General features: G+C 42.3%; 1 protein-coding gene across 1 annotated transcript in view; it reads right to left on the bottom strand.

The window, feature by feature from the left end:
- The window catches only part of myo5b (myosin VB), a 229,768-nt gene that overhangs the window by 117,469 nt on the left and 87,869 nt on the right, over positions 1-24,430 (bottom strand). The window contains exon 5 of the mRNA XM_033033539.1: positions 21,488-21,632. Coding sequence (XP_032889430.1) covers positions 21,488-21,632 — 145 coding nt within the window. The remainder of the gene's footprint in view (positions 1-21,487; positions 21,633-24,430) is intronic.

Below are 24,430 nucleotides of genomic sequence, written 5' to 3'. Positions count from 1 at the left end.
TCCATGATTTGTTGTCCCCACTTACCACCTCATAGCCTTCGTCACCATCTCCATCCATCCCTAACCCACCTGATTCCATCTGCCATCAGCTCAACCCACTGACTTTCTATGGCAGATTGTTTGTTGCAACATATCATTTGCCTTGGAGACCACAAGAGACTCCAGATGCTGGAATCTCAATGAGAAAGAAAACCAAACAGCCGGAGGAATTCAATGGGTTAAGCAGTATCTGTGGAGGCAAAGGGATAATTATGGTTTGGGACGTGACCCTGCATCAAGACGTCAGGACCCTGCAGGACTGGTGCAGATTACAACCCGACCCATTATCTATCTCTTTGTCTCCACAGATTCCTAATTTGCCTCCTAATTGTTTGCTGTTTCTGCATATCAACTTTCAGTAAATTATGTACAAGTACAACCAGCTCCTTCTGAATACCAACACTTTTCAATCTTTGACCATTCAAAACACACTTCTTTTGTCCACTTTCCCACCAAAGCAGATGACCTATTTACCCATATTATGCTCTATCTGCCATGACTTTGTCCATTCATTTTACTTTTGTGCATCAGTCTTTTCCTGTTGAGTTTTTGTGCCTTAAGGGATATGTACATCTTAAATATGTTGAAAACTATGGATTTAATCTTTAAATGTTTCATCTCACTGCATTCTCCTTACAGACCACTCTACCAACGAGCTTTGTATCTTAAATAAACTTTGATATATTACACAGGACTGGCTCATCAATCAATAAAATATATTGTGAATAGCTGACACTCCATCTATTGTAGTTATGTTGCAAAGCCTACCTGAAGCGTCGCTGAAAATCTGTCGCTGCGGGTGTGCGCGATTTTGGCACCGTTTAGAGGGGGGCGGGTTTAAAACGCGATTTTCACTAGGCTGTTCAAATCGAAGATGTTCAGCCTAGTTAATTCTTAACGAAAAATCGCTGGAAGACCCCGTCGCAAAAGCTATTATTAGTTTTAAAGGCCTCGTATAGTAGTTATAGTAGTTTAAAAATCAATCTCTAAACCCGCGACCACCAGCAGCTGTCAGGGTCGCATAGAGCAAATAATAGAAGGTAGGCTGCATATTTTTACATTAAAAAGTGCTTCTTAAGATCCCTTTATACAAAGTTTAATATTGCGAGTAGCTCATTTTGGGCCCATTATATCCCGCAGTATTTTTCTGGGCATTTGAGGGCACAAATCTAGCGCAATGTGAACGTTCTAAACCAGCGCGTTCACAGGATCCCACTAGAAAGCTGATTTAAATGGACATTAATTTACAGCAATTGAACACTAAATTCCTTCCATTTGGCCTATAAATTAATGTAAATGAGATTTAAAAATCATGTTTTATTGTGAATTATTTATGAATATTATTTGGACACTTAGGCTATTTAAAAATGTTAATCATTTATTAAGAAATGGATAGATGTTTAGATCTGGTAATTGAAGTTTGAAATTAGCTACACTTGGGTAACTAACTAATTATATGCTTTAATTTCAGGTCATCCAAGTAAGATTATTTTATATTTGTTTCAGAATGGTTCAATCTACGATAACTGAAAATTTCATTCAGTTCTCTTAATTTTTAAGAAGGTTATGGGCTTTTGACTGCACACGATCACAGCTTTTTTGTTATGTCCATAGAAAATCAATAGGGAACAAGATGCTAATTTCCGAGTATGAAAATGGCCATAACTTTTTAAATACTTGAGATATGAAAGTGAATTAGGTGTCAAATTAAACTTCTTTTTATGCTTTATCTGATGGGATAAATTACAGACTTGATTTTTTAAATCTCAAAATTTTGTAACATTGCTATCTATTGGTACCCACTTATCATAGCTTCCCAACCTATATGTATATGAGCTGTTTATTATTAATTTCTATTGAATAACCAATCATCATTCTATACTGATTTGGTAATCCCAATAAATGGAACTCTAATTTAGTTTAGTAACCTCATTTATAGCCTCTTATTGAATACCTTCTCAAAGGCCAATTGCACAACTTCAATGGATTTGCTCTCATCTACTAGTTACAACTTCAGAAAAATACTCAATCTACTTATTAATTTCTTGGTGCCCTGTTATAACTTCCTTAATAACAGATATCTGCATTTTCCCTACTTCCGATGTCAGGCTAACTCCTCCATCATTTCTTGATTTCACTTTTCCTCCCTTTTTAAAAGATGGATAATGTTTGGTATCTTCCTATTTGTAGGAGCCATTCTTGAATGTATGTAATTGTTTAACTGCACTCTTCTAAATCTGCTCTCAGATCTGTTCATTCTCCGACTCCAGGGACCAGAAAGCCTACCTCAACAACTCCTGGCATCGCAAGGAACTGACTAACGAGGCCTGCCACAACCGTCAAGACCTGCAGCCTACGATGTCGTTCCATAGACTCCAACTGAGTCTATCGTCCCTCCCCTAGATCTGCCGACCCCACGACTAGTTCTCTGGGCTCTACCATCAACAGACCCCGACCTGCAGGTACCCATTCTCACAGTACTAATGCTTCCCTTGTTCTCCCCTTAGGCCTACCGTGACCATCCAAACTCTAGCTGAGACACACCACATCTGCGAAGGCAATTCTCAATACAGTCAGCTGGTACTCCCTGCATCCCTTCCACGGAGTGCCAGCTGATCTAACCTTCCAGAGCAGCCTACCATGCGGATGCAGCAGCCTACCATGCAAAACCAGTTTCATCTCAAGCTTTCCACAGTTTCTTCAGATATATCTGATCAGGTGTGGGAGATTTATCTAACCTCATATGCTGTAGGATGTCCAATACCTCCCTGATACAGGGAGAAATACAGAGCTGCCACCTTTAAGCTCCTGCTTCTTAAATCTCTTTCTTAATTGCTTAAAGTCTGCCTGCAGAATCACATCTGCAATTCAACCTTCCTTGATCAAATTGAGGGGAATTTTCACTACGTAGAACTTGAACAGATTATACTAATTTGAACAAATGCTCCCAGGTGAGATGTTATTCTCCCTCTGGTACTAAATAAACTATTGTGTGCTTCTAGTGCTTGTAATTGAACAGATCTTTCACTGAAACCTAATCTCTCCAAAATCAAAAAAAAAATTACTGCACCATCTAGTGCCTTGCTCACTGGGAAAATGCTCTCAAAGCAGTGCTGAAATTTGAAAAATCAGTTCCCTAGAAATGCACCTGTATTTACCCAAACATGGGCTGAATGGGCAGGCTGCCAAGTTTTCTATGATTTTATTGAATTTAATTTCTAATTTTCCAGTAATAAAATATCATAACATAATAATAACAAACAAAAAGATTGATCCACCAAAGAGACAACCCTACAGATAAGAGGCGGACAAGAATATTTCCCGCAGTTTCTGCAGGGTGTTGTGATAACTCATGGGATAGCAGTCTATCAATGACTGTCAGCCTTGGGCGGAGAGAGAACTACATCAAAAGCATGATAAACCGCTAGAGGCAGATATTCATCTTGCATACATATAAACCTGCACACATGTAGCGTGCAAAGCTTCACACCAGGTAATGCAAACAAAAAACCAGTTGGGAAACAAGATGATATCATACAGGTGTAGGAAAGAACTGCAGATGCTGGTTTAAATCGAAAGGAGACACAAAATGCAGGAGTAACTCAGCGGGACAGGCAGCGTCTCTGGAGAGAAGGAATGGGTGACATTTCGGGTCGAGAACCATTCCTTCTCTCCAAGTCGGAAGGGGGCGCTGTTGAATATGGCAGCCCTGCCTGCAGCTGTTCGTCCTTTCATTCTTTTTTAAATTTTTTAGTCTGTCAAAAAGTTTTGTTTTGGAGGTCTTTTAGTCTTTTTATGTGGGGGAGGGGGAAACAGTTTTTCCCGGTCACTACCTGGTTGAGGATGCGTCTGTCCTCCGAGCCGCATCTTCGCCCCTTCCTTGCGGCCTACCATCTAGATTGGCGCGGCCTTTCCTGCCAGAGACCGGCCAGAGCTTCCGCTTCAGCAGCGGCGCAGTACTGAAGTGCCATCACGGAGCAGGTAATGCCTTACCGAGGTTCGCCGTGTTGGAGCTCCGGAGTGGTGGGAGTGCCGACTCTAACATCGTGGAGCTGTGGAATGCGGAGCTTCCAGCTGCGGGCGGCGCTGACTTTAACATCACGGAGCCTGGGATTTTTCGCCGAGGATTGCCGTGTGGACTTAGGGAGCCGCGGTCTCCATAAGAAGCGGCTGATTCGGAACTCCAAGCCGCTGAGAGTGTTCTTCCGACGCCGGAGTTCCATCATCCAACGAGAGGGCCTGAACATCGGGCCGCCGTTGTGGCGAATGCGGAGGCCTCAATAGGCCCCGACCACAGGTGAACGGAAGATGACTGAACTTTTATTGCCTTCCCTCAGTGGGAAACGTTGATTCCGCTGTGTGGGGACGTTCATGTTAAATTCTATCGTGTGTTGTGTTCTTTTTATTTGTATAGCTGTATGGCAACCCCCCAAATCTCACTGTACCAATTGTCCCGCTGATTTACTCCAGCATTTTGTGTCTACCTTTAATATCAGACTGTAACAGGCAAAGAACAGACAGAGTGATACATGTGCATAAGCCTTTGAAGGTAGCAGGATACAGAACAAACGTTAAAATGAAGACACAAGAAACTGCAGGTGCTGTAATCTGGAACAAAATGCACAGTGCTGGAAGAACTCTGCCGGTCAGGCACCAGCTGCAGAGCAAAGGGATATTTGATGTCTTGGGTCAAGTCAGTACTGACCCAAAGTCCTTTTGACTACACAAATGTTGCCTGATTCGCTCCAGCAGTATCTTTTTTTTTTAACAAAAGTGTTGAATAGGCTTCCTGGACCATCAATATCAAAAATAATGTCAGAGAGGAAAGTAGTTCAGTTTAGTTTAATTGAAACACCTGAAGGAGACCTACACAGTCACAGGGCAGATGTGCAAACTTGACTCAGACAGCTCCTGAGGTTGCGATCATACCTGGATCTCCGGTGCTGTGGGGCAGCAGCTCTATGAGCTGCACCACTGTGCTGCCCAGAGAAGGTAGCAGTAGTCGAGCAGTATTGAATGTTTATTTTAAAATAATGGTTAAGCTGCAATTCTTTTGCAGCTTAACCACACCTGGAGTATTGTGTACAGTTTTGATCTCCTAATCTGAGGAAAGACATTCTTGCCATAGAGGGAGTACAGAGAAGGTTCACCAGACTGATTCCTGGGATGTCAGGACTTTCATATGAAGAAAGACTGGATAGACTCAGCTTATACTCGCTAGAATTTAGAAGATTGAGGGGGGATCTTATAGAAACTTACAAAATTCTTAAGGAGTTGGACAGGCTAGATGCAGGAAGATTGTTCCCGATGTTGGGGAAGTCCAGAACAAGGGGTCACAGTTTAAGGATAAGGGGGAAATCTTTTAGGACCGAGATGAGAGAAACATTTTTCACACAGAGAGTGGTGAATCTCTGGAATTCTCTGCCACAGAAGGTAGTTGAGGCCAGTTCATTGGCTATATTTAAGAGGGAGTTAGATGTGGCCCTTGTGGCTAAAGGGATCAGGGGGTATGGAGAGAAGGCAGGTACAGGATACTGAGTTGGATGATCAGCCATGATCATATTGAATGGCGGTGCAGGCTCGAAAGGCCGAATGGCCTACTCATGCATCTATTTTCTATGTTTCTAATTGTAGTGTTGGAACCAATTATGGAAAGAAACAGCATGGCTTCAGGTGAGTACATAATAGTACCTGGGGTAAAGGACTTCAAAAAACATCAATAGATTAAATAAGACAGGCAACTTAATTAAAACAATGTTGAAATATTCAGTTTCAATATGCCCTTAAATGTTGATGATGGACTCTATGATTTGGCATTTGCATTTACATGCATCATTATTCGTTTCCTCTAAGTATCTTCCAAGTTTTTGGGCATAGAACAGTACAGCACAAGAACATGTCCTTCAGCCCACAATGTTGTGCTGACCATGATGCCGCCAATACCAACTCTTATCTGCCTTCACATAATCTATATCACTCCATTCTCTGTATATCCATATGCCTATCCACATTTTAACCCAGATACTCTTGCGTCTGCCTCAACCACCACCCCCAGCAGCATGTTCCAGGAACACACCACCCTCGGTGTGATAAAGCTGCCCCGCACATCTTCTTTTAAACTTTGCCCCGCTCACCTTATAGCTATGCCCACCAGCATTTCATTTTTCCATCCAGGGAAAAAGGTTTTGCCTGTCTACCACATCTATGCCTCTCATAGTTTTATATGGCTTGATCAGATCTCCCTGCAACCACTGACATTCCAGAGAAAACAATCCAAGTCTGTCCAACCTCTCCCTGTGGCCAATTCCCCCCTCTAATTCAGATATCATTTTGGTAAACCTCCTCTGCATCATTTCCAAAGCCTCCATGTCCTTCCTGTAATGTGGTAACCAGAAATACATGTAATACTCCAAATGTGGCCAAACAAAAATCCTATAAAGCTGCATCATGACTTCCTGACACTTATACACAATGCCCTGACCTATAAAAGTAAGCATGGATCACTGTGAAACTCCACTGGTCACAGACATGCAGCCTAAATATTATTCTGCCACCACAACCCACTGTCTTTTATCAGAAAGCTACCTTTATGACCAAGTCGCTGCTAATACCCTGCATCTTCTGGATCAACCATGGGGGACATCCATGTAGACAACATCTAGCACCCTACCCTTATCAATCATCTTCATCACCTCCCCAAAAACACATTCAAGTTAGTAAGATAAAACCTGCCATGTACAAAGCCATTCTGACTATCCTTAAAATGCCATTAGGGAGCAATATGACAAATGGGACTAAATCCTAAACCGAAGAATCCTCTCCAATATTGTCCCTACCACTGCCATGTGGCGCATCAGCCTATAATTCCCTGGATTCTCTCGACTTCCCTTCTTAAATAAAGAAACAATATCAGCTACTCTCCAGTCCTCTGTGACCTCACCTGTGGCTAGAGAAGATGCAAAGATCTTCGTCAAGGATTCTGCAATCTTCTCTCTTGTCTCTTTCAATAACCAATGAATGTTTAGAGGGAGCCAACAACCTATTCTATAAAGTGAAATGAAATAGAAAAGGGAAAAGAAAAGTCTCCTGACACCTTCACATAACTGTAATAACATCTGTGCCTTCCAATCAAATAACAATTCATAACATTTTCTTTTCTTTCGATCTATTAGTTTTAAGTAACTTTGTTTTCAGATATTAGATTTGAACTTAATTTTATTTGGCAAAAAAAGAAAAGTATCCTGGATTGAGGACCAAATTGGTACGTGACAATAAACCGACCTTGAAACCTCGAAGAAAAGCATCCATTGTGCAAAATCCATTTGGAAAAAAAGATTTAATAATGCTCCTACAACAAAGGAACTAATCAGCCCATCACGTCTTTGCTGTCTCTCAGAGCAGTCACATCAATGCCATTTCCCCATTTAGTCCCCTGCAACCTATTCTCTTTCTCACTTGCCAATCAAAACCCAACTGATTATCGAGCAACCACCTGAACTAAGAGCAACTTATAGCAGTAGCCAATTAACCCATCAGCACTTGTATGTGAGCTGAGAAAACTACAGCACCAGTGGGAAACCCTTGCACTCATAGAGACAAATGCAAACTCCACATAAACAGCATCTAAGGTGAGTACTGAACCCTGCTCCTTGGCATTGTGTGGCAGCAGCACCAATAGCTGTGCCATTGTGCCATATTAATTTGATAGAATATATGGCAGTGAGCTGTAGAAATCAAAATGGTTCACATTCTTTACATTCCTTGTAGTTTAGTTACCACTGTTGTGTTGGAGTAAACTGCACATTTACATTCAGTGGTACCAGACTGACTAGAAAAGTGGGAAAGAACTTGGATTGCTTCCTCCAGATCATTACTCATTAATTCTTTTTATCAAGACATTATGCAGGATCAACTGCATAAACATTGCAGGTACTATCACAATGATTTAATTAGCATTTAGACAGGTACATGTATAGGACAGGTTTAGGGGATATGGGCCAAATGCAGGCAGGTGGGGCTGGTGCAGATGGCATGTTGGTCCGCATGTTGGACCAAAGGGCCTGTTCTGCGTTATAATTGTGATTTAAAGATAGAATACAGGTTAAAATGCCATAGGATTTACTTAAATATGTGGAAGCAACACAACCATGTCCCCTAGGTTTAAGGTAAAGCTAAAGTTTGTCTCTTGCACCGTCTTCAGAGCTGATCGCCGTCTGCCCTGAAATTACACAGCCTTCCTCCAATCTTTAAGCACTCCATCAGATTCACCCCATCCCATTCCATTTTTTGTTCTGATATTGGTTTAATAATAAATATGTGCCAAAATGCTACATCGTATCCTTCGATTTTCCTCTTGTGGTAGAGCTCCTGCCTCACAGCAACAGAGACCCGGGTTCGATTCTGATCGTGGGTGCTATCTGTGTGGAGTTTGCATGTTCTTCATGACCATGTGAATTTCCTCCAGGTGCTAATTTCCTCCCACAACACACACAGATGTGGTGATTTGTGCATTAATTAGCCTCAGTAAATTGCCCCGAATGTGTCGGGAATGGATGTGAAAGAATACCATGGAAATAGTGCGAGTGGGTGATCAATGATCAGTGTGGAACTCAGTGGGCTGAAGGGCTTGTTTCCATGCTGTATCTTTAAATCTATCAAATAATGCAAAAGAACCTTACACATCTGCACGCAGGCAAAAGGGTCTTCAATTTCGTTCCCATTTCAAAACACCGCAGTACTCCCACTGCAATTATCCCCTCATGGCTCTGCAGCTGAACTAGAATCTTTTAATGCCAGGTAAGTGTACTAAGAATGACACCTTGGTTTACAGATGCAACATTAATTTTTACAGTACTGAGTGCAGAACATGCAGTACAGAAGCTAGGAATTTTGCCAACTAGTGATTAAATAATAAATGAAGTCCAGTAGGGTCAGGCCTGTAGGAATTAATGCTATTAATACAACAAAAATACTAAAATAAATCACTACTGCATTTAACTCAGTTGAGCTGGCTGTGAAAAACATAAACAGAAGAAAATCCCACTGCAGTTTACGGGGTATCCATGGATGGTCACTCAGCAAACATGGTTCAGATTGGAGGTACTTTTGAAATGGTGACAGTGGACGTCTAAATAGGCTTGGGATCCATGGATCGGTACAGAATATAGTCAAAACACCACATTTGACAGATGGGTATTTTATGAAGGGGTCAGGAACAAACGGGTGTAGAAGTTATACCACCATGTAAAATTTATTTAGCTTATTAGTTTATTGTCACGTGGTACAGTGAAAAGCTTTTGTTGCATGCTAACCAGTCCGCAGAAAGACAATACATGATTACAATCAAGCCATTCCCAGTGTACAGATACATGATAAGGGAATTACGTTTTATGCAAAGTAAAGCCAATAAAGTCTGCTGAAAGGTAGTCTGAGGGTCACCAATGTGGTAGATAGTAGTTCAGGAATGCTCTCTGGTTGTAGTAGGATGGTTCAGTTGCCTGATAACAGCTGGGATGAAACTGTCCCTGAATCTGAAGGTGTGCATTATCACACTTCTATACCTTTTGCCTGATGGGAGAGGGAAGAAGGGAGTGGTCATGGTGTGACTCATCCTTGATTATGCTGCTGGACTTGCTGAGGCAGCGCGAGGAGCCAATGGAAGGGAGGTTGGTTTGTGTGATGGTCTGGGCTGCGTCCACAATTAACTGCAATTTCCTGCGGTCTTGAATGGAGCTGTTCCCAAACCAAGCCATGTAAACAGCCCTGTTGACACACAGATGAAATGTTGGACCAGAAGCCACAGGAGCCAATCGGACCATCGAGTCTGCTCCATCATGGCCGATCTTTTTTTCCCCTCTCAATCCCATTTTCCTGCCTTCTCCCCATAACCTTTTATGCCTTCACCAACAAAGAACCTATGAATCTTTGCTTTAAAAATACCCATTGACTTGACCTTCATACCCTTCTGTGGCATGGGTATGTGGTACCCGAATGTGGACCATTTAATGTTTATATCATTGGGTTGGAAACTAATAGGTGAATATGCAGTTGTTCTTTTAATTTGCATTTGGTCTCATTGTGGCAGTCGAGAAGGCCAAGAAGAGACAACTTACCATGTGAACGGAAGGGAAAGTTATAATAACAGTTAACCAGGACCCCAAGATGGCTGTGGCAGAGTGCTCTGCAAAATAATTGTCTAATCTGTGCTTGGTCTTGCTGATAGAGAGGAGGCCACATTGCAAGTACCAAATGCAGAAGAAAACATTGGAGGAGGTGCACGTGAACCTCTGCCTCACTTGGAACGTCCGTTTACGTCCCTGGATGGTGGTGAGGAGGTGGTGTAGGGACAAGTGTGGCACCTCCTACAATTGCAGGCAAAAGTATCAGGGGGCAGGGAAGGTGGATAGAGAGGAATGAGCAGAACAGAGAATAATGGAGACAGGGGTTCCTGAAGGAAACATAAAAAGACAGTGAGAGGAAGATATGATTGGAGGTGGGATTCCCATTGCAGCTGGGCAAAGCACAGATAGAAGCATATGAGTGACATAGATAGGGTAGATAGTCATGGTCTTTTACCAATGGTATGGGAATCCAAAAACTAGAAGGTATAGGTTTAGGTTGTGAAGAAAAGTATTTAAAGAAGATCTGAAGAAAAGGTTATTCACACACAGGACAGTGAATATATGAAACGCTGTTTAAGTGTCTACAAAGCAGTTGGACGAGCGTATTGATAGGAAAAGGAGAGACGGATATTGGCCAAATGCACAAAATAAGATTAGAGTAGATCGGCATCTCAGGCAGCATGGACGAGTCAGGTGGAAAGGCTTGTTTCCTTGTGGTACAACTATGACACTATAGTGTGTTTGCAGATATCACAAAAATAGGTTTTGCTGTCGATAATGAGGAAGGTTGTCCAAGGCTATAGCAGGATATGGATTTGCTAATTGAGCATTGGCTGATGGAATTTAATCCAACAGGTGCAAGTTGTTGCATTTTGGGAAATCAAATAGGGGTAGGACATGGTGGAGCACCAAGGAATGTCAATGTTCCAACTTTACAAAACACTGCTTAGGGTGTACTTGGAGGATGTTGCATAGTTCTGATTACCACCCTACACAAAGGATGCTTGCATTGGAGAAAATGCCGGAGAGATTCAACAGGATATTGTTTTTAGTGGAGGACTTCGAAGTTTCAAGTGGTATTCAAACTGGTGACTAATAGAAGATCATTGGGCAGAATCAACAGGTTTCCTTGGATACAATAGCTTAGCTTCACTGAGATTTAAAGAAGTCTGGAGTCAATGTTGAAGACCCCTAATGGCACTCTTTTCTCCAGTATACCACTGTGCTGAATCCTCTGATATCAGGACAATTTGGCCCAGGGATTGGAATGGTGAATTTTCTTGAATTACAGACTGAGCAAGGAGAAATTATATTGTGAAATAAGAAATTCGCATGGAAATAAATATTTTTTTATCCATCTTTTGAAATAGTCGGTCACTATATAATGATCTGGGAGTGAATGTGAAGCTCAACAATATTGGCATTAGTAAATAGTTAATATTATAGAAATGAGTGGGACGAAAGGCACTACCACCCCAGGACCCTACTGACTTGCTGCCAAATATATTGAAGGAAGCACATTGAAGGTTCGTTCTACCTTCGGAAGGAAGATAGAAGAGGCATGAGGTCAGTTTTTCCAGAACTCCATATACTGCAGAATGGCTCTCATGGACTGGAATTTAACAAGTGTAACCCCATTATTTATAAAGAAAGCAAAGAAAGATATTAAAATGTTTTAAAGGTAAATAAATCCTTGATGTAAATATCAACAATTTGTCCTAGTCCAACTACATTGACACCACAGCTAAGAAAGCTCATCATTGCCTCCATTTCCTCAGAAGACCATGGAAATTCTGTGGTCTCCAATTATTCCTACCAATTTCTACAGAAAGCATCCTATCAGGATGCATCACAGCTTGGTTTGGCAACTGCTTTGCCCAAGACTGCAAGAAATTGCAGAGTTATGGATGCTGCTCAGTCCATCATACAAATCAGTTTTCCCCGACTGCCATTCCACCTCACCCCATGCCCTTTCATCAACACTTCATGCTGTTTCAGAAAGGTAATCAAGAACCACTCACACTTCAGTCATTCCCTCTTCTCCCCTCTCCCGTCAGGCGGAAGGTATAAAAGCTTGTAGCACACGATTCAAGGGCTGCTTCTTCCTCACTATTATCACACTTGGACGGATCTCTCATGAGCTAATGATGTATTCCTGATCTCCCAATCAACCTCTTTGTGGTCCTTGTACTTTTCTTTTAATATTTCTTTTTCCTGTAGCTCTATATTCAGCAACCTGTTTCCTTTCTGTTTTTGCACTACCTGTTCTACTTGTGTATGGTTTGATTGCACTCAAATGTGTGTCCTTGGGCAAGACTTCACCCACCTTTGCCTGTCTGTGTGGATGTAATTGTGTGAAGCACTTTGGGGTCAATGCAAGTTAACTAAAAATGTGCTATATAAATAAAGAAATTTAATTTAATTTAATTTAAATGATATGATTTTTCTGGATCGCATGCAAAACTATTTTTAATTGTGTCTTGGTACATGATAAACCAAAATCAATACCTTAGACTTCACCAAGAGCTGCTGTGGACATTGAGAGATACTAGGGAAGAAATGGCGGGACCCCTGGCAGAGATACTTGTATCATCAATATTCACAAATGAGGTGTCAGAAGATTGCAGGATGGCTAATGTTGTGCCTTTAATTCAGAAAGGTTGCAAGGAAAAGTCTGGGAACTATAAACTGGTGAGCTGAACATCGATGGTGGGCAATGTATTCTGGTAGATGCGATCTTCATGCATTTAGAAAGGCAAGAACTGATTAGGATTACATAGCATGGCTTTGTGCATGGGAGATCGTGCCTCGTGAATTTGATTTGGGTTTTTGAATAGGCGGCTTAGAAGGTAGATGCATAGAGTCATACAGTCATACAGCAAGAAAACAGGACCTATGGCCTAACTCCTCCACGCCAACCATGATGCCCATATACACTAGTTACATTTGCCCACATTTGACCCATATCCCTCTTCCCAAGTGTGGTAAAGACACAAATAATTGCAGATGCTGAAATTCTAGAGTAACTCAGCTGGTCAATCTGCATCTCTGAAGGGAATGGACAGGCAAAGTTTTGGGTCGGAATCCTTCTTCAGGCTGATTGTAGTAGAGTGAGGAAAGTTGGCAATGAGGTGGGGGCAGGACAAAGGTGTGTGTTGGAGATGGGTGCTCCTTAACATTGGAGAATTCAATGCACATACCATTGGGTTGGGGGCTACCCAAGTGAAATAAGAGATGCTGCTCCTTGTATGGCCTGACTCTGGCAATGGAGGATGGAAAGATCAGCATGGGAATGAGGAGGAGAGTTAAAATGGTTGGCGACTGGAAGAGCCACCAAGTCTTGGAGGACCAAGCACAAGTGTTCAGCAAAACAGTTGCCTAGTCTATGCTTGGTCTCGCTGATGTAAAGGAAGCCACATTGCGAGCACCTAATGCATTCGATGAGGTCGACATGTGCTTTAACAAGGCCATTGAGATTGTCCTTGATGTGGTAAGTTGCTGTTGAACATGTGGAAACCAAGGCAAGCTATCCAATGGGATACAAATTTGGTTCAATGACAGGATACAAAGGGTTGTTTTTCGAACTGGTAGCCTGCAACAATAGACAATAGGTGCAGGAGTAGGCCGTTCAGCCCTTCAAGCCAGCACCGCCATTCAATGTGATCATGGCTGATCATCCACAATCAGTACCCCGTTCCTGCCTTCTCCCCCTATCTCCTGACTCCGCTATCTTCAAGAGCCCTATCTAGCTCGCTCTTGAAAGTTTCTGGAGAACTGGCCTCCACCGCCCTCTGAGGCAGAGAATTCCACAGACTCACAACTCGAGTGGTATGCCAAGAGGGATCAGTGTTAGGCCCATTGCTATACATGATTTATATTAACGATTTGCATGAGGATATAGAATGAATGTAGGCCTATCGAACGTCGATGCTTTTTAGTGACATTTGTAGCTGGAGACAAGATGTCAAGTATCTGGACAGGCTTTGGGAGGATATTTTGACGAGAAAGATGCCGGGAATTACAGGACAAAAAAGCACAGTGAATGAAAGCTATGTGGTCAACAGCTGGTCAGTAAATGTGAGAAAACAAAGTTGAAGCACACAGAGCCCACCTGAGCACAGATCAAGCAATTAAGAATGAACTACAGATGTTAGAATCATGAGCAAAACACAAAATCTTCAATCTCAGTCTGAAAAAGGATCCCGACCCAAAACATCGCCTGTACATTTCCCTCCACCAAGAGCGGAACTCGCTATCAAAACATGGAGGGGATGGGGGGTCACAATTTTTTGGCGGCCACGCGCGCATGCGCACACTCACACACGCGCGAGGCTTCGGAGGCTCAATCCAGGGCTAAAAGCGGAGATTTTAAAATCGGGATCACATAAACTTGGGGTGGATGTCCCCCACCTCTCAAAACATGGGGGGGGGCGTATCCCCTCTGCCCCCCCCCCCCCCCCCGGGTTTTCCGCCCCTGCCCTCCACATATGCTGTCTATGGTGTTGGTGCGAATGTTAAGGGGGTAAAAGAAACACATTCTTGTCTGGATAGGGGAGTGGAAATGTGATATTATATTACATTAAAGACATTAAATCTTCAGGATCTTACAAGTAAATGAGCAATTAGATGTTATCAAAAGAAAATGTTCAGCATGTTCCCCACAAAATCACCCACCATCTTAACCTGGAATAAATATCTCTGCTCTTTCAGGAAGATATATCATGGCTAGATCTAACTTCTTGAATTCTCTGCTTAACTGCATTGAAAAGCACAGCAATGCCTTTACTTCATCAGAAGAACAAGGAGATTCTGCATGTCCCCAACAACTCTTATCAATTTCTATAGATGCACCTTGTCGATGCATTTGTTTGAAACATAGAAAATAGGTGCAGGAGTAGGCCATTCAGCCTTTTGGTATGGTAACTGCTCAGCCCAAGACTGCAGAGACTGCAGTGAGTTTTGGGTGCAGCCCAGTCCATCACACAAACCAGCCTCCACCAATTCCAAATGTTCAAGTGAGTCACTAGACACCTCTTTCATGGGAAAAATATGGTAGGCAAAAAATGTTAGCTTTGCCAATGTTGCTGAAAAACTAATTTAAACAAATTATGCTATGTCAATTGGTAGCTTTAAATCTGATGGTTGTTGATAGTCAAAGGTACCAACCAAAATAGTGATATGCAGGTATATAAGTATATGGCGTTTGGTCACAGATTCGCCATTATCTGATTGAATATGGAGGAGAGCTCAGAGACAAAAGAGCATATTCCCTTATCAGTGTTCCTATGTTTTCATTGTGATTACGTTTAATGAGTGATGTTAGAACAATTTTACAAAGACAATGCTCTTACAAACTTGACACTTTCAGTGTGCAAATGATAAAATTGGTAAAAAATGGCCATGTTTAGCAACTGGTTTCGTGGATTTACCCTGCTCAAGAAAATATTGTAGATGCAACTTGACTATTGAAATTTTGTTTCACTTGTTCCAACTGACTGAATTCTGACGGGTAGCTTTCAAATAGCTTTTGTGAACGGTTCTTACAGTTCAAAGGAGATGCATCATAGAGAAATGTCTTTTGTTGAATTCAGGAGAATGAAAGCTCCTGAAACCAAAGAACAGATCCAAAAAAAAACATTGTATTTATTTGGTGTCTTTAATGTAATATAATATCCCAAGGCATTTCAATGGAGCATTATCAAACAAATTCTGACACTGACCCACACATTGAAATATCAGGGCGAACACATTCTGATTGAAGAAATAGCCTTCAAGAAACATCTTGAAGGGAGGAAGAAGGAGAACTACAAAGGAAAATCTGTACTTTGTGGCCCCAGCACCTGAAGGCAAAGCTGCATATGGTGGAGCACTTAAAATTGGGGGAAACAAATGCGATCTGAGTGGCTGCTTTGTGGATCACTTCAATCCATCAGCAAAAACCCAAAACCTCCACTTTTTCCTAAATTTAGACCTTTACCCTATTTTCACTAACTTCTGACATCAGCCTCTTCCAATACTTCACCAAAGTCTAACTTAACCTCAAGATACCCATTCCAGGTTGATATGTTACGACCTTCGGGGGTCAACAATGAATTCAACTGTTTCAGATAACCAATCTTTCCTGGCTGTGTTAGAATTGGCCTGTGAATGATCACCAACCTGTAATGTCAGCTCGCTTTTACTCTCCTCATATGCTGCCTGATTGCCTGCATATTTCAGCATTATTTATTTTCGTATATCCAGTATCTGCAATGATGTGTAACTTATAGCATTGTTTTTTCCCTACTCGCATCATTCTTCTACTTTTATTTATGTCTTGAGGTCTGCAATTAACAAGCTTTCACCACCATCTTTCAGCTGAGACCACCATTTGCAACAGTCTCTTTGGTCTCCACCCTATCACAAGCCTTTGACCTCTCCAAGATTATCCTTTTCCCTTCAACATAAAATGTTATTTTTCTAACGTTTCCTCATCCTGACAGAAGGTTATCAACCTGAAACATTAACTCAGTTTGCCTCAAGAGTGGCTACAATAGACAATAGGTGCAGGAGTAGGCCATTCGGCCCTTCGAGCCAGCACCGCCATTCAATGTGATCATGGCTGATCTTCCCCAATCAGTATCCCGTTCCTGCCTTCTCCCGATATCCCCTGACTCCGCTATTTTTAAGAGCCTTATCTAGCTCTCTCTTGAAAGCATCCATAGAACCTGCCTCCACCGCCCTCTGAGGCAAGAATTCCACAGACTCACCACTGTGAGAAAAAGTGTTTCCTCGTCTCCGTTCTAAATGGCTTACTCCTTATTGTTAAACTGTGGCCCCTGGTTCTGGCCTCCCCCAACATCGGGAACATGTTTCCTGCCTCTAGCGTGTCCAAACCCTTAACAATCTTATATGTTTCAATGAGATGCCCTCTCATCCTTCTAAACTCCAGAGTGAACAAGCCCAGCTGCTCCATTCTCTCAGCATATGACAGCCCCGCCATCCCGGGAATTAACCTTGTAAACCTACGCTGCACTCCCTCAATAGCAAGAATGTCCTTCCTCAAATTAGGGGACCAAAACTGCACACAATACTCCAGGTGTGGTCTCACTAGGGCTCTGTACAACTGCAGAAGGACCTCTTTGTTCCTGTTCTGTTGTGTTTTTACTACATATTTCCAACCTCTGCAGCATTTTTTTGCATTTCAAATAAAACTTGGGGTACAAAGAGAGCTTAAGAGCATTGATGTGACAGTGTTTTCCCCCATGGTTTGATTTTTAATAGCTTGTTTGTCCATGTCAGATATATTCAGAAACATTAATATTTTGTCATGCTTTAGCAGCAATCTAGCAATAATATTTTCGAAACTTCATCAGAATTCCTGGGTTTTCTATGTTAAAATAAATTTGTAAAAACAAATTTTACTCTGCTACTAAGGTGGTGCTGCATTTAATTTTGCCAGTAGAAACAAAGAACTGCAGATGCTGGTTTATACCAAAGATAGACACAAAGTCCTGGAGTAACTGTACAGAGTTTGTATCTTCTCTCTGTGACCACATAGGGCTTCCTCCGGGTGCTCTGGCTTCCTCCCACATTCCAGGCTTGTAGCTTAAGTTGTAAATTGTCTAGTGGGTAGGAGAGTGCTAGTGTACAGGGTGATCACTGGTCACTGCGGACACAATGGGCTGAAGCGCTTGTTTCCGTGCTGTATCTCTAAGATCTCAATTAAAGTCTAAGTCAGGTAGCACCTCTGGAAGAAGAAGATGGGTGACGTTTTGGGTTGGGACTCTTCTTCATACTTGTCTATATGAGCTCTTTTATTCTTGTGGGTGACTGCAAGATCAGTTGGAAATTAGTTTTTTGGTGCATTCAGACATTTACTTGTACTGTATATGTCTCATACTGTGGGCACCATAACAGGACTGCTTTTACAGGCTGCCTTAAGATGCTCTGTGCTGGACTCTCCACTTGAACCATCTCATACGGGATGCCAAACAGGGACTCTCAGGCTATGCCTCTGTGTTCAGAAAGGTTAAAAAAATAATACCTAACACGTGTCTTTATATCCAAATGGCAACAGTCTGTTAAGTACCACATTGAGATTTTGATCCAGTTATTTTCTGCATTTTTGGCCAGAATCTCAATATGCTCCACACAGTAACCAAGGAAGAATCTGGCACACAAGAGGTGCATTATACAATTTGGCCGCAAACCTTTTTGGTCTCCAGCTGAGTATTTTGTACCCTCTGGGTTCATTTTTATTTGGTTTAGATTGTTTATTTTGCTCATAACAAACAAAGAGTTATTACCAAGTTCATTCAATCTTGGTTGTGGTCATTAGTTACCATAAACAGTTGCAAACAAGAAACCATCCTATTCAGCTGTTTGACCGGATCTAACCGAGGACTAGAAAAGAGCACCAGACATGGCCCAGCTCACCAGGCCTGGAAATGATGTGGAACAGATTAGGGAGGCATTGGTTGTCGGGGATAAGGGGTGTAATAGAACATAGCACAGGAACTTAGCTTAGTCCCACAACCTCTGTGCCAAACATGGTCAAGTTAAACTGATCTCATCTGCCTATACATGATCCACATCCCTCAATATCCATGTACCATCTACAAGCCTCTTAAATACCACTATCACATCTGCCTCAACCAGCACCCCTGGCAATGCTCTCCAGCTCCCACTTCTGTGTAAAAATGTTGCCTGGCACATCTCCGTTAAACTTTCCCCCTCCCACCTCCAATGAGCTACTTAATGATAGAAATCAGTCACTGTTGCTGAAGAGGGCATGACTTCAGCAAGGACGAGGCTCACTTATGATGGACCCTCAGCCCTACCCAACGCACAGCTTGGCAACATTCATTTCCAGACTCACGCATGAGGGAATATAACTGCAGGGGAAGGGGGTGGAATGCAAAGTGCAAAATGTACTAATGGTCTTTTAACACAGCAATGCCTTGAGCAGAAGCAACAACTACAAAAGAAAAAGGACAAAAAAAAAGTACTTGTGTGTTTAAGTATTGAAGGCTACTCTACTTTTTTTAATCATTAAGGTTTCGGGGCATCAATCATATGTTCATCCATGTGGGACAATTTAAGGCAGCCCTGATTACAACCTGCAGGATTTAACTGAATCTGATTCTCTTCTATTGGTTCGTACTCTTTTCAAAACGCATGCCATCTCCCAGATCACTCTGGCCTTCAGGCATTTATTTTCTGCCTCCAATGAAATAAAAGATTTATGTCAAGTTTATTGCAGAATGAAGCCTCCAGACAAATCACTGTGCCAGTTCCATTACAGTTAATCTGCTTTGAACCAGTACCTCTAATGAATTTACTATGTAGTTCTATTTGATAAGCTGCACTTCAAATGTAAGCTTACTGAGCCCAATCTGTAAAAGTACAACAATCCTTAATGTATGTACATCTCAAACAATGCAAGCTATTAACTGTTTGACCCTATAAGCTGATGAACTATAATAAAAGTATGCAAAAAATTGGAAGCATTGGGGGAAAAAAACAAGCAAAACTTCATGTACAATTGGGTTTAATACCTTCACAGAATAGGAACGAAGAGAAAGGAATAGTGAGAAGGATTCTACCACCATGATATTCATAGAAACATAGAAAATAGGTGCAGGAGTAGGCCATTCGGCCCTTCGAGCCTGCACCGCCATTCAATATGATCATGGCTGATCATCCAACTCGGTATCCTGTACCTGCCTTCTCTCCATACCTCCTGATCCCTTTAGCCCCAAGGGCCACATCTAACTCCCTCTTAAATATAGCCAATGAACTGGCCTCAACTACATTCTGTGGCAGAAAATTCCAGAGATTCACCACTCTCTGTGTGAAATTTTTTTTTCTCATCTCGGTCCTAAATAATTTCCCCTTTATCCTTAAACTGTAACCCCTTGTCCTGGACTTCCCCAACATCGGAAACAATCTTCCTGCATCTAGCCTGTCCAACCCCTTAAGAATTTTTTAAGTTTCTATAAGATCCCCACAGTTCAAGGGTTAAATGGAAATTGTGTGTTACATCTGATGCAGGAACCTGAAGTTAATGGGGGTGAGAGAGAATAGATTGCAGGGAATAAGAGGGGTAATGGGACGTAGGATTACTCTGAAAGTCAGCATGAACTCAAGTGGGCCGAGTGGCCATTTATGTCACAAGAAAATAAGAATAAATAGGATGTTATTTTTAGATCTCCATCTCATTAGAATCTTTGGAATTCTCTTCATTAGTTGCTGGGACCATTTCTGGAACCTGCTATCCAACCGTGGGAGCATCTTCCACCAGAAGAAATGCACCAATATAAGGGGGTAGCTCACCAGCACCTTCTCAAAAGCAGTGAGGGATTGACAACATATTTGGATCTTACTAATAACACTCACATCCCCGAAAGCGGATTACTGCTTAATTTTAATCCATTTTCCTCATTTCTAATAAAGTCCATTTTTAGATTCCAGGAAATTCTTGCTATCAAGGGAGTGCAGCTTAGGTTCGGGAGGTTAATTCCCGGGACGGCGGGACTGTCATGTGTCCCGAAGGCGGTGGAGGCAGGTTCTCTGGATGCTTTCAAGAGAGAGCTAGATAGGGCTCTTAAAAATAGTGGAGTCAGGGGATATGGGGAGAAGGCAGGAACTGATTGGGAATGATCAGCCATGATCACATTGAATGGCGGTGCTGACTCGAAGGGCCGAATGGCCTACTCCTGCACCTATTGTCTATTGTCTATTGTGTTGATAGATTGGAGCGGCTGAGCTTGTATATTATGGAATTTAGAAGGATGAGAGGATATCTTATTGAAACATAAGATTATTAAGGGTTTGGACATGCTAGAGGCAGGAAACATGTTTCCAATGTGAGGGAGTCCAGAACCAGAGGCCACAGTTTAAGAATAAGTGGTAAGCAGCCATTTAGAACGGAGATTAAGAAACACTTTTTCACACAGAGTTGTGAGTGTGTGGAATTCTCTGCCTCAGAGGGCGGTGGAGGCTGGTTCTCTGGATGCTTTCAAGAGAGAGTTAGATAGAGCTCTTAGGGATAGCGGAGTTAAGGGATATGGAGAGAGGCAGGAGCGGGGTACTGATTGTGGATGATCAGCCATGATCACATTGAATGGCGGTGCTGGCTCGAAGGGCCGAATGGCCTACTCCTGCACCTATTGTCTATTAATAGTTCAGTAGTTTGATTGTACAACATGTTGCCAATACTGTGAGATGCACATTATGTTTCCAATTGTATCAGAAGTGATCAAAATTTGAAATATTATTGATCTAGCATGATTAATTTCTTAAAATGTAGGTACATTACAACGGTTTCCTTTAATTCCACTCACCTGGCCATTTGTTTGTATGCTTCTTCAGCCACTGCAAAGATATGGGGATCCATGTCCCCCATGTTCTGGCCACTATATGCCTGAATGACATCTTCTCCATAAATTTGCAGCTGTTCATAAGGATTAATAGCGACTAAGACGATACCTAGAAATACAGAAGCGCTCTGTGACACATTGAGATAATAAGTGCACTGTTACTTTCATATTCATTGTCTGCACTTTGGTGAGCTAAAACAAGACCACCCTCTGAAGGATCCGGAAAACTGACGGTGAGGGCTCTGGCTGTAAAACTGGAAAAACATTTTTAACAGTAATCAAATTATCCCATTAATAGAATAAAACCCTTTGGATATTATTTTTGCTTTAAAGTAATTTTTCCCCTAAAAGAAGAAATTTATATTAAAGATGTCATTAATAGTTTCAAAAAATCATTTCAATTGTTGAGCTTAAACTATGTCAATATTGGTTGTGCAATATTTACCAAGTTCACTGCAATGTATTTGTCTCAGGTTATGTTAAAAATGTTGTTAAACTATTAATCAACCTCTTGAGCTTAGTCATAAGCAAATCCATTGTTATATTAAAGGCCAGTGATGCACAAACATTCAATATATTGCCCCACCTTCAATCATTCTTTTCTCACAAAGTCCTTGAATGTGCTCCTGCAAGCTTTCCTACTATAAAAATCTCTGGTTTTCATCCCTATCTCGGGAAATCCATCCCAGGTCCCTTGGTATTGTCATCTACCGCCAATTAACGACACCATAGAGAACCAGAGCATGTAATCTAGCCACCATGTCCTTTCCATAACCCTGCTTTACGACTGCATGTCCAACATTTGGTCGCCAAGTACAGGAAATACTGATCTCATTGTTTTTGGTCAGTCATGAAGTTTAGAAGCAGGGTCTTCAGCCCAACCCATCCCTGTCCCATCTAGGCTAGTCCCATTTACCTGCATTCAACCAATATCCCTCTAAACCTTTCCCATCCATGCACGTGTCCAAATGTCTTTCAAATCAGGTTCCAATTAAATCTTACCCCTCTCACCATAAACCTATGTCCTCTTGTTCTTGATTCCCCTTCTCTGGGTAAGGGACTCTGTGCACCTTACTTATTCCTGTCATGACTTTATGCACCTCTTATAAGATCACAGCTCATGTCCCTGAGCTCAAAGGAATAAAGTGCTAGCCTGTCCAAATTCTCCATATACCTCAGGGCCTTGAGTCTTGAAAACATCCCTGTAAATCGCCTATGCATCCCTTCCAACCTAATGACATCCTTGCTATAGCACAAAATGAACACAATACTCCAAATGCAGAATCGCCAACAGTAACATAACACCCCAACTCCAAATTCAATACCCTGACTGAAGGAGGTCAATGTACCAAAAGCATACAGGAAGGAACTAAAGATGTTGGTTTAAACCAAAGATAGACACAAGATGCTGGGGTAACTCAGCGGGACAAGCAGCATCTCTGGAGAGAAGGAATGGGTGACGTTTCGGGTCGAGACCCTTCTTCAGACTGATCTCAGGGGAGAGAGAGGAACATAGATAAGGAAATGCATAGATAAGGAAGTGCAAGGTGTGAAAACAGGACAAAAGGAATGAAGTTCAAGGAATGTTTAAAAAGTTATCATAGTCGGTTTGCAGGAGTAATCACAGAACGGGAGCAGCGAGAGAAGATGTTGTACCAAAAGCATTCTTTACCACTTTTTCTACTAAGGATAGAGTCATTGGTTAATTCTGTCCTTTAAACGTGGACACTGCCCTTCAATCTAGTATCGTTTAGACAATAGATAATAGGTGCAGGAGTAGGCCATTCGGCCCTTCGAGGCAGCACCGCCATTCAATGTGATCATGGCTGATCATCCCCAATCAGTACCCTGTTCCTGCCTTCTCCCCATATCCCCTGACTCCGCTATCTTTAAGAGCCCTATCTAGCCCTATCTAGTTTGTGGCCACGGTGAGAGGGGTCAGAGATAATCTTACTCGCTCACTTCCTGGCCCTTGCAGTGTACAGTTCGTCGATGGGGGGGAGGGGGGGGGGGGGAGAAGGTTGTAGCCAACAACCTTCTCAGCTGATTGAATGCCACCGGATGTCGTGCTTGGTAGCTGAGCCAAACCGGACCATGATGAAGAATATGAGGACAGACTCTACGATGGTAGTATAAAACTGGACCATCATTGCCTGTGGCAGATTGTGTTTTCTCAGCTGCCGCAGGAAGTACATCCTCTGATGGGCTTTTTTGACTGTGGAGTCGATGGTGGCCTCCCGCTTAAGGTCCCTGGAGATGATGGTTCCAAGGAATGTAAAAGACTCTACAGATGTGACTGTAGCGTTGTTGATGGTGAGTGGGGGGGAGGGGAGGGGGAGCTCTCCTAAAGTCTACAATCAACTCCACTGTCTTAAGAGCATTGAGGGGTGGAAGATTGCAACCTTCACGTGGTCCGCCCTGTTTTGACGAATGCAATCAACCCGGCATGCATAATCAAATAAGACCAAATAGAACAAGTTGTCCTACAACTTTAGGCTGTGCACACCATATGCAAGAAGAAGACCATTGAGCTCCAGGTTGTTGCGATGGCACCAGGACGCCACCTGTCTGTGGGCAGATCCCTCCCCATCCTGATCAGTCCAATCAGGGTTGTGTCGTCCGCAAACTTGAGAAGCTTGACAGACGATTCTGTGGCGATGCAGTTGTTGGTGTAGAGAGAGTAAAGGGGAGGGGAGAGTACACCGCCTTGAGGTGCTCCTATGCTGAGGATCAGCGGTTCAGAGATGTGCTTTCCAAGCCTAATGTGAGGAAAGACATTCTTGCCATAGAGGGAGTACAGAGAAGGTTCACCAGACTGATTCCTGGGATGGCAGGACTTTCATATGAAGAAAGACTGGATAGACTCGGCTTGTACTCGCTAGAATTTAGAAGATTGAGGGGGGATCT

Source organism: Amblyraja radiata, chromosome 1 (genome assembly GCF_010909765.2).
Source record: "Amblyraja radiata isolate CabotCenter1 chromosome 1, sAmbRad1.1.pri, whole genome shotgun sequence".
NCBI classification, from domain to species: Eukaryota; Metazoa; Chordata; class Chondrichthyes; order Rajiformes; family Rajidae; genus Amblyraja; species Amblyraja radiata.
Note: the sequence above shows the minus strand (reverse complement) of the source record. Positions and strands in the feature narration are given on the sequence as shown.